A 12013-nucleotide genomic window follows, 5' to 3' on the forward strand; every position below is an offset into this window, starting at 1 on the left:
TTTAGGAAAAGACAGCTTTCTCCCCACTTTTAGACCTAGCAGATATTCTCATTCTTTTAATTATTCATTAAGTACTTTGTACCAGGCATGTACTAGCCTAGGAGATGAAGGTGAGTAAAACATACTTCCTGCCACATAAAAATTCAGTTTAACAGTGGAGATTGACATGTGAAGAAATAACTGCTACATACTAAGAGAATATATGTACAAAGGTTCCATGTGCTGAAGGAAAAGAAAGTAGTAGATGATAAATCCTATAGAGCAATGACATAAGGACTTGGGATAATATAGAAAATAGAACTTAAAATGAGTAGAACTCGTCAAAAGAAAGAACAAAAGATATGGGAAAGTTCAGCTAAGTGCAATTATGTGAATACAGCTAAAGGCTTGAATTAGGGAAAATGTACCATGGACTGAGGGGAAGAAATATCTAAAATTACATTAGAATTCAGTGACAAATGGAATTGATTGGTACATAAAGTAGGTACCATGAGTTCATAGTTTCTGTTTCAGGCAGATGGTAATATAGGAAAAACAAGTTTTAGGAGAGAAGAAAAAGAAAAGGAGTTAAATTTTTAGCATAACATGTAGTGTGTGGGCCATTGGGTGGAACAAAAGGTATCAAAAAAATGCACCTGCAGTGAGGCATAATATAACCTACAGGTAGCAGGGAAGTCTGACTCAAATTAATGATCTGAGACAGATATGCTACAGAACAAGTACATAGTGACCAAACTGGTCTATAATAAGAACACAGAGGGCTAGTCAGAGCTCAATCATTGTTATATAAGCATTCATGTAACATGACAATTTGTTCATTGTATGCATGGTTGATAAAACAACTGGGCTATCATACCTCCACCTTTGATACCTGCATGAAAGGAAGGGAAGAATTAATTTACTACTGGAAAGAAAGAAACAACTCAAAGTGTCTGGAAGTGGGCTGAAGGTAAACACTATAAGGAACAGGTGGAAATTAAAATCATGAAAGTTGACGATATTTCACATACAAAGGAAATACTGAAGATAGAAATGTGCAGAAAAACAACATTAAGTGGAACATGGAAGACTCAACTGAAAATATCTGGTTAAAGAGACCAAGAGAAAAATGAAGTCATTATAACACATCCTTTGTACTTTTACTTCCCTGTTTTTTTTCTCAAAAGGATAGAAGATCACTTATATAAACTTCAATTTTCAATTTGTATCAGTAGTTAATATGTAAATATTATTCTATATTTACATTAAACATATGTAACACTTCATACTTATATCTTATAATATTGTAAATATTTATATTATAACCTTGAGTTTTGCTAGAAAAACAAGACTCAGCATAAACCGAGAGCAAAACAAAAGAACAGCAAAACCCACATATACAGATGAACCATGATAACAAAATTGAGCCTAAAGAAAAACTTTCTAAAACTTGGTCCTTTTTCCAAATCATGGTTTCTGAACCATTTTTACTGAAAAATAAACTTAAAATAACTTATTTCCTAAATAAATATGGGCTTTAGCAATTCCTTCTCATTAGGCAAATAAAATTTTGTTTTAATACCTGGAATAATCCATAGTGATATAACAAAATTCATATAGATAAATTTCCCAACACTCAATGCTTAGACTAATATACTCCTTAATAACATAAACCATACCTTTATGTTGGCTAGAATCTGCATTGAAGTTCATTTGTCCTTGCAGATGATTCTGTCCATTATCATCAGAATGCCTAGCATGAGGATCATTATGAAGAATATTGGGCTGTGTGTCACCCTGTTCTCCCAACAAAATACTAAATAGCTGAGAGCATAAAAAAAAACCTATTACTGATCCACAGAGGAAAATTAAAAAATTCAACCAAGATTTAGAGGCCATTTCCCGAAAGTGTATTTCTGGAGGGGAAAAAAAAAAAAAAGGTGTTATAAAAGTATAAAGAATAAAAAGTCTGATGTTTACAGCAATCATGGAAAGTTAATTCCTTTCATACAGAAAAATACTCTAACAGTATTTAACTTATCTCTGACTTTACCACCTTATTTGCTGCTATAACAGCATATTATAGACAATTAAATAAAACACATGGGTAATAAGTTGAATAACCATTGTTGGCTTGGATGATTGTCAGTATTTGCACGCAGAATTTCCCATGCTTCCCACCAGGATCCTTCATGAACCCAAGACTGCTTGCCATGATCTTTTACTTCTTTAGTTGTCAATAACTCAATAGTACTTAAAATCTACCTTTCTTTTATAGCAATCACAAGCTACTCTATTCTCCAACTCAGGGGTTAACAAACTTTTTCTGTAAAGGACTAGAAATTAAACTTTAGGCTTCCAGGGTCACATATTGTCTAGAGCATCTCATTCTTTCTAAACAACTCTTTAAAAATGTAAAAGTAGCCAGGCATGGTGAATGCCTAGAGGCTGAGGCAGGAGGATCGCCAATTCAAAGCCAGTCTCAGCAACTCAGCAAGGCCCTAAGTAACTCAAAGAGACTCTGTCTCTAAATAAAATACAAAATAGGGCTAGGGATGTGGCTCAGTGGTCAAGTGCCCCTGAGTTCAACCCCTGCCCCCCATACCAAAATGTCAAAGTAATTTAGTCTGTGAAGGGGCTAGCCTCATATCTGCTTTTGTAAAGAAAGTTTTATGTGAACATATCCATACCCATTAATTTGTGTGCTGGTTCTGATAGCTGTAACTTGGAGTAAGAGTACAAAAGCAGAGTAGTTCTAAAAAGATAGTATGGCCCACAAAGCCTTACCTGACTCTTTATGAAAAAAGTTTGCTGGCTCCAGCTCTAATTAATACCCCAACTTCATGATATTGGAGTAACTACACCATGCTCTTACCATCTCTCTCTGCTATCCCACTGGACTGCAAGATCCTGGATCATATCTATCTATGACAAGATTAACTAGGATGCTTGGAACACAGTTGCTGCTCAAAAAATACCTAATGAACTCTCCCACAAAATATATGGCCCCTTTAAGCATTCATACATTATGAAATTATAAATTCCTCTAAATTGCTATTAGAATGGTCCTAGATGTATAGTTTCTAATTCTCCAAGATAATTTAAACAGTAAGTTTGCTAAGCATTTACCATATGCCAGGTACTGTCCATACATAATTTTGTTTTCATTCTCACTATGCCTATTTCACAGATGAGGTAACAGAATTTTTTAAAAGTTAAATAACTAATATATGTTGGCACAATCAAGAAGAGCCACAATTTAAACCCAGATCTGACTGCTTAAGAAAAGTCAGTGCTCTTTCCATTACATTTCTCAAAGTCTACACCCAGTCACCACTCACGCCAAAGGACAAAGGACATATACAATAAAGACCAAAGTTTGGGAGATAAGCCTCCCAATCAAAATTACCTTTAAATATGAAACCAAGATGTACAAACTAAGATTATCACTATAACGACAAATATCAAACAATTTCACATGGTTATATCTCAAGAATATATATTATTATATATAATATATATTTAATAATATTTCCAGAGTGGCTTTCAGACCAAACATCAAAGCACAATCAGAAAAATCTACTCAAAATATATAAGTTTGAAGACACTTAAGATATCAATGCAGTGAGAATTTGTGGTCCAAGATCTGTAAGAAAGGAGAAGTCAAGAGAGGTGAACCAGATATTTGGCACAGTTCTACTCCTCAAGACAATTATAACTGTCCCTCAGTATCTACAGACTTTGATTCCAGAACTCCCTAGAGACACACACACACAAAATCCACGGATGCTTAAGTTCCTTATTTAAAATGGCAAAGTATTTGCAAATAACCTATATAAATTCTGTCACATACTTTAACTCTAGATTATTTGTAATACCTAATACAATATAAGTGCTCTATAAACAACTGTTATACTGCAGAAATTGTTATTAGGGAATTTAGGGGAAAATGACAAGAAGAAAGCCTATATATGCTCAATACATATGCTATATTTTTCTCCTAAGAATTTTTAATACACAGGTGGTTGAATCCATGGATGTGGAACCTGTAGATTTGGAGGGTTGTCTGTACTGATTCTGAAAGAGAAAATAGTAGAGAGAAAATGAAGCTAAGAAAAATCAAAGCTCAAAGTCTGTCTTCTAGGAGGTCCTGGAAAACAATGCTTGATGTTATATATAATTTGATTTAATTTTAAAATGTTTTGTGATGCCATACTCTTACTCTTCTGCCCTCTCAGCATACGCTGGCTTCTCCTTGCTACTTTTACCTCACCCTCTTCCAATTTCAAGGACACCTGCCTTAATGACTAAGTATCTGTAAGCTACTTTTCTTTCCTGATCCTAGGATATCTCGGATAAGTAGAATGTACCCTCAAAGCCCACTCAGATTTCTAGCAAAATCATGTGTACCTCTTCAGATTTTTAACAAATCTGAAACAGTACTGCAGCAGAACAGACTAGAAGATGAGATTGCTTAACCATGCTGCAATTATGGGGGCTTCGAATTTCAACTGAATTGGGTGAAGAGAAGTTATTTATGCCAAATGCTTTCCAAATCTGATGCATCAGCAGAATCACTTGAACATTTTAAAAAATACAGATTTCTAGGCTTAGCATTTGAGATTTTAAATGCAAAAAAGTGCTAACACAACTAAAATTTGTTTTTAAAGAGAGCTCTGTTATTTATTGTAAAGAAAAAATTTCAATAAATAGAGAAATGCATGAAAGAAGAAATCACCCAAATCTTATCACCCAGAAAAAACTATTAGCATTTGGTGAATATCATTACAGATCTTTCCTTCTGTGAATAACAGGGTCATAGAAGAGGTAACTATAAATTTATGTGCTGTACTAAGAGCTTTACATGGATAAAGCAGGTAATATTATTCCCATTTTACAGATGCAACTCAGAGATTAGAAACATTCCACAGACACATTATGAGTCAAGAATTCCAAGTCTTAACCACATTTAAGTTATAATTTACAGAACTGGAAATAGTCATGTTATTTTAAGATTTAACATATAAATTAGAGCTATCTGAATATAGGAAGACACTGAAGTGAAAAGAACATTTAAAGTATGACCCTCTCTTCTCCGAATGATCCCTTTTAAGATTAGAAAAAGAAAATTATGAAAAACACAAAGCAGTTGGAGGCCCTTTATTTAATTACATATTTCCATTTTAGACAGTATCTCTTGGTTTCTTGATGTATGAAATGTGGAAATCAGTATGCACACACAGTTTTTGTGAATTATTTTTGTTTGGTAAAAATTTATTAACTGTAATTTCATGACTGCTTAATCTTGGACCCATTAAACTGGATTTCAGCTCACTAACAGTAATTATATTACAGCTCCTCTAAATTTTGAGTTTTTCATTAATGTTACATTTTTTGAGGGCTGGATTTCAGCAAGCAGTTCTTTTATCAGTGCTAACTGGTGCTACACTGAAATTCTTGCATGTCTGAGAATGTCTGCTATTATCTTCGTATGCAAAGCACAACTTGACCATGTACAAATATTATTCTCCTTAGAACTTTATAGATATTAGATATTATTCAATAGTCTTCTTACATAGGCACTAGAGAAGTTTGAGGACTGATTTTTTTTAACTCTTGTAGATACAGACATATCTTGTTTTACTGTTCTTTGATTTACTGTGCCTCAGAAATAGTTTTTTAACAGATGGAAGAGTTGTGACAATCCTCTATCAAGCAAGTATTTCTCCAAATAGCTCCTGCTCCCTTTATGTGTCTGCCAAAATTTGGTAATTTCCCCAACATTTCAAACTTACTGAATCTTTTATGCTGCTTTGTGACCTTTGTCTGTATTATTATTTGGAGGCATCATGAATTGCACCCAAGTAAGACTACTTAAGTTTTGTGTTCTAATTGCTCCACCAACTATCTATTCCCCATCTCTCTTCCTGTCTTGTGCCTCCCTACTCCCTTAAGACACAACAATATTGAAGTTCAAGTCAGTTCATAATCCTACAATGGCCTATAAATGTTCAAGTGAAAGACTGATTTATACATTTCTTATTTTAAATCAAAAGCTTGATCAAAGTCAAAGAAAACTTCTTGAAGGAAATTAAAAGTGCCATTCCAGTGTACACACAAATGATAAGAGAATGAAACAGTTTTACTGCTAATATGAAAAGTTTCAGTGGTCTGGAGGATAGATCCACTGGAATACTCCAACAGGCCAAAGCCTAAGCCAAAGTGAGGGTCTAACTCTCTTCACTTCTATGAAGGTTGAGAGGCAAGGAAGCTATAAAAGAAAAATATGAAGCTAGAAGTTGATTCATGAGGCTTAGCAAAAGAAAAGTGCAAAATGAAGCACAAAGTACTAATGTAGAAACCACTGTGAGTTACCCAAGATCTAGTGCAGATCATTAGATGAAGTTGACTGCACTAGATCTCCAAGTAGATGAAAGAGCCTTATGTTGGAAAAAGATACCAAAGAGGAAGCTCATAGCTAAAGAAAAGTCATAGCTAAAAGCTTTAAAAGACAGGTTCTCTTGTTAGGAGCAGCTAGTGACCTTAAGCTGAAGTCAATGCTTATTTATCATTTAGAAAAATCCTAAGGCCCTTAAGAATTACATTAAAACTACTCTGCCTTAGCTCTATAAATGGAACAACAAAGCCTGGATGAGAACACATCTATTTACAATAAGGCTTACTGAGTATTTTAAGGGCACTGCTGATATCTACTGCTAAAAAAAAAAAAAAAAAAAAGAAAAAAAAATTTTTTTCTTTCAAAATATTACTGCTCACTGATAATGCAGCCAGTCACTGTAAGAAGCCTGATGGTGGCCTCTTAATAATATTGTATCCATTATTAATGTTGTTTTCATGCCTAACACAACCACCATTCTGTAGCCCATGGAACAATGAGTTATTTCAAGTCTAATTAAGAAATACATTTCATAAGGCTGTCTGCCATACTGATTCCTCTGGTTTGGACAAAGGCAAATGAAAATCTTCTAGAAAGGGTTCACCCATTTTAGAATGCCACTAAAAACATTTTGATTCATGGGAAGTCAAAATGTCAATATCAATAGGAATTTGGAAGCTAGCTGATTCCAATCCTCATGAATGACTGAGGGGTTCAAGACTTGAGTGGAGGAAGTAACTACAGATGTTGAGTTTAAGAATGTGACTGAACTGTGGAATTTCATGATAAAAATATAATGAATGAGCAGTTGCTTCTTACAGATGAGCAAAGAGGTTTCTTGATATAGACATGACAACAAATGAATGATAATATCACATAAACTTAGCTGATAAAGCAGTGGCAGGGTATGAGAGGACCCCTCTTTTTTAAATTGTTATCAGCAGCTGGTATGCTACAGAAAAATCTTTTATGAAAGAAAGAATCCAGTGATGTAGTAATCTTCATTGTTTTGTTTTCAGAAATTATCACAGCCACCCCAATTTTTAGCAACCACCATCCTCATCAATGAGCACCCACTGACATGGAGGCAAGACCACCAGCAAAATTATTGATTCATGAAGGGTTCAGGTAACTGCTGACATTGTTGAGCAAAATTTTTAAATTAAGGTGCATACATTTGGGTCTTTTAGACATAATGCTATTATTTACTTATAGTATTGTGGACACATACTTTACATACATCGGAGAACCAAATTTTTTTTTCTAACTGGCTTTACTGCGACATTTCCTCTATCAAGTTGGTCTGGAACTGCACTCATGGTATCTTTAAGGTGTGCCTTTTGAATCTTCTTTTATGCTTGGTTTTCAGTCACTTGATCAAATCACCAATACTCTCTAAAGACTTTAACACCCTCAACCAAGAAAGCAAGTCTTTGCACAATTTTTAGGCTGAGAAAGTCATGGCAATTCCTAATAAAGTCCTTAAAATCCTCTATCTTTTTTTTCCTTTTAATTTTTTATTTCGTGCTTTATTCCATATTTTACCAGTGCAAAATACCTAGTACTTGTAATTTTGTTCTGGATTATGATTTTCATTTGTTGCACCTACATATTCAAAGTATACTTCTCTCTTCAAACTACATTAAAATGAGCTGTGATTTTTATTTTTCTAACACTTTCCTGGTAAAACTGGGATGACTCCTATATAGTATTGCACATTTTAAAGGTTTAAAATACAGTACACGTGAGGTACCATGTTAGAAACTTAACATTTTCTCTGATCCCCACAGCAACCTAAAAATTTGATAGCAGTATCCCTATTACAAATGAGAAAAATGAATATCAGACCTGAACCACACAAGGCAGGGTGGGGGCAGGGGAATGAATGACATACAGATTGAATGTAAAATTAAAACTGTCCCTACTTGCAGAATACATGATTATGAAAAAAAATCTAGAGATCTATGGAAAAAAAAAAAGACTAGTTGGGTGTGGTGGTGCATACCTGCTGTAATCCCAGCAACTTGGGAGGCTGAACCAGGAGGAGGGCAAGTTTGAGGCCAGCCTCAACAAATTTGTGAGGCCCTAAGCAAGCAACTTAGCAGGACCTTGTCTCCAAAAGGCCCAGGGCTGTAGCTCAGGGGTAAAATGCCACTAGGTTCAATCCCTAGTACCCTGCTGCAGCATCCCCACCCCTGCAAAAAAAAAAAAAAAAAAAAAAAAATCCTAGAATAAGTGAATTCAACAAGGTCACAAGATACAATACAAACATATCAAAATCAACTGCATTTCTGTATGCTAATGATGAACATGTAGACACCAAAGACAAGTAGTTAAAAAAAACTCCCTTTATATATATTATATCAATATTAATAGGAATTTGGACATCAAATTGCTCAAAAAATGTGTATAGCTAACAAAAAATGTTCAAGACTTCTATAATAAAAGTCAAATGATGCTGATGAAAAAAACAATAAGTCCTAAACAGACATACCATGTTCATGAGTTTAAAAAAAAAAAAAAGATGTCAAGTTTCCCTAAAATGATATGCAAGGTTAATGCAATTCCTATGAATGTTCCAACAAACTATCTTGTAGACATAAACAATATTATTTTATAATTCTTACATTAAAGCAAATGAACCAGAATAGCTATAATTTTGAGTCAGTCTACATAAGTTCAAGACACACAGCTATCATAATTTAAAAGTATATAGTACCAGCAGAGGGCATGGATCAATGCAACAGAAGAGAAAACCCAGAAACAGACCCACGTAAAAATGCTCAACTGATTTTTGACAAAGGTCCATAAACAAATGAATGGAGAGGCAGAACATTTTTTTCAATACTAGGCCAAAAAAAAAAAAATAAATAAATAAAAACATCCAAATAAGAAACCTGAACCTAAGTCTTATCTCTTAGATAAAAATTAATTCAAAATGGATTACAGGTTTAAGTGCTAAAACATGCAAGTATAAAACATTTAGGGTTAAAAAAAAATCCTTAGGATCTAGAGCTAGAAAAAGAGTTCTTAGACTTCATATCAAACATAGTCAGTCACATACAGCAGTGTCTTTAATCTCAGTGACTTGGGAGGCTAGAACAGGAGGATTCTAAGTTTGAGACCGGCCTCAGCAACTTAGCAGGACCCTGTCTCAAAAAGGATGGGGATGTGGCTCAGTGGTTAAGCACCCCTCAGTTCAATCCCTGGTAACCCCCCTTGCCACCCCAACAAAGAGCACAATTCATAAAAGGAAAAAACTAATGAAGCCAAAACACTTAAAAAATTCAATTAGAAAATGTACAAAACACATTTTGCCAAAGATGTAAAGATAACAAGATATTCAACTTGATTTACCATTAGAAAGATGAGACTAAAACTAAAATCTAAATACCTATATGAATGGCTAAATTAAAAATATAGTGACACTACCCAACACTAGTGAGGATGTAGAGAACATGGATCACTGTACACTGCAAGTGGGAATGTAAAATGGTGACCAGTTGCTATGGATCAAGATGCACAGAAAAATGTACTAACACATTAAGCATAACTTATTGTCAAAGTAAACTACTCACCCAGACAAAATAAGAAAAATACCAAGTTTGAATGATATACCTCTAGACTAGTGAAGTTTTCTGACCTCATCTCTCCTTTAAAAAAAAAAAAAAATTACTGAAAAGCAGCTGCCCAAGGTGCCACACCTTGCTTATTTACCCCTCTCAGGAACCAAATGACTAGAGAGAAACCATTAACCAGCAGTAGCACAAAGGAAAGATCCAAATGGTACATAAAAATATATGGAGGGTAAGTAAAAAAGGTTTCCATCCAACACAATTTTTAAGCAATACCAGGAGAATTGATTCTATTTAAAATAAATAAATAGAAATTATAGAACCTATATAAAAATCTTGCAGTGGGGAAAAAGGATGCAAAAAGATGAAAGAGAGCAATTCTAAATATTTCATTAAAAACGAAAATGCAACTGTATAGGACTGCTTTGTATTAGTTTAGAAAATGACAGACATGAAAGACAAGCAATGGAGAGCCAAAAGAGAATAACACATTCTCCAAACAATAGTGTGTGTGTGTATGTATAATACATAAATAGAAAATACATATATATATATATATATATATATATATATATACTTTAAAACATATCTTTAAAAGAACTAAATACTGTAAATCTGAATAAAGATCTCATACATGACCCAAAAAATCTGATACATATAGATCAGTACTTAAAAGATATCTTGAATTTCACTCAGACTCTGATAAGTATCCAGGAACAAGCAAGACAAAAGCAAAACATTAGGCAGATTTTTTAAAAAGCGCCTAGTATTATTTAATGACAAATACGACAAAACCTAAGTTTCTCAGGGGGAAAAACGTGTGCTCATAGGCTTAAATATGAAGCAAGTTGTCATTTAAGAATCAAAACAGGAAGACATTTTCAAATATGCAAGGGTTCAGTACCCATATACCTTTAGGTGGTATATTTACCACCTAAAGATATAATTCAGCTAAGATAGAAATCTAAATATAAAAGAATACCTCTCAGAAATGGAGAAATCATACCATCGTTGGTAAGAGACACGTGATTCTTTCCAACATAAAACTATCAAGAAACTATGGTAACTATTACACAACGTAGAAATTTTATCCTGTAAAAAAAGCTATGTAGGCTAAAACAATACTAGTAATTAAGAGATCTAGGCAAAAATGACATCAGTTCCAACTACAATGGAGCTGGAGAGTGGGGAGAAGGAGGAAAGATACTGTACTTCTAAGAATTATGTATTCTAATTTCATCATGGGGCAACTCAAGAGTTGTTTTTTTAAAGTTTAATTATAAAAAATCTTTGCACATTAAAGTTTAACCCCGCCCCCCAAAAAACCCCATATATCCAGTACACAGATTGATTATAACTTTAAAATAACATGTATTCATTCTTCAGTTAATTATGGTATTTTAGTGCCAGTCTCAGACTCAAGTCATCTTATCTCTAAATACTTCGATAGTCCTCTCTGAAAACATGAACATTTTCTTACAAGCTACCATGCCATTATCAAATACCTAACAAAACTAACATTAATTCTTTGGTTTCATCTAACTCACAGTTTGTAATAAATTTCTCCTACTGTCGTCTGTAATCAAGTTACCTCAATTAGCTCAGAAATGTCTTTTTGCCATTGGTTTTCTCAAATGAGAATTCAAACCATATTCATAATCACAGATTTAAAACAATACTTTAATATTAAACATAAAAGCCCAAATGAAACATATATTTTTTAGAAAGCTAATTATCAAAGCTCACTCCAGATATAAAACCTAAATAACCATAAAAGAAATAATGTAAGAGAATCAGACTTTTCCTGGATGAAATATTTCAATCCCTCAATAAATAATTTTTATTCTACATAGATCATTTTAGAAAATTCAGAATTTAACCAATTCTTTTACAGAAAAGTTTGAGACCAATATTTGAAAGAGAATCTCAAAAATATATAACACAGTAAACCAGAATCCAATCTCATTCTCCCATGTTAGAGTATTAAAGAAAAAGCAACACAAATAGTAATTACCTTAAGTTGAGTCCAAGGCACTTGTGTGAAAGTGATTTATTGGAGAAC

General features: G+C 33.6%; 1 protein-coding gene across 10 annotated transcripts in view; it reads right to left on the minus strand.

Annotated features, from left to right (window-relative positions):
* Positions 1-12013, minus strand: part of C1galt1 (core 1 synthase, glycoprotein-N-acetylgalactosamine 3-beta-galactosyltransferase 1) — a 117124-nt gene that overhangs the window by 92241 nt on the left and 12870 nt on the right. For 8 of the 10 annotated variants that reach the window (XM_058572172.1, XM_058572173.1, XM_058572171.1 and 5 more), the window contains one exon: positions 1659-1895. In XM_058572172.1, coding sequence (XP_058428155.1) covers positions 1659-1895 — 237 coding nt within the window. Of the gene's footprint in view, positions 1-1658; positions 1896-8381; positions 8572-12013 lie in introns of all 10 variants that reach the window. The other 2 variants (XM_058572170.1, XM_058572174.1) reach the window with 2 other exon arrangements.

The sequence above is a fragment of the Marmota monax genome, unplaced genomic scaffold (assembly GCF_021218885.2).
Source record: "Marmota monax isolate L192 unplaced genomic scaffold, Marmota_monax_Labrador192_F-V1.1 WCK01_AAM20220418_F8-fsc00144, whole genome shotgun sequence".
Lineage (NCBI taxonomy): Eukaryota > Metazoa > Chordata > Mammalia > Rodentia > Sciuridae > Marmota > Marmota monax.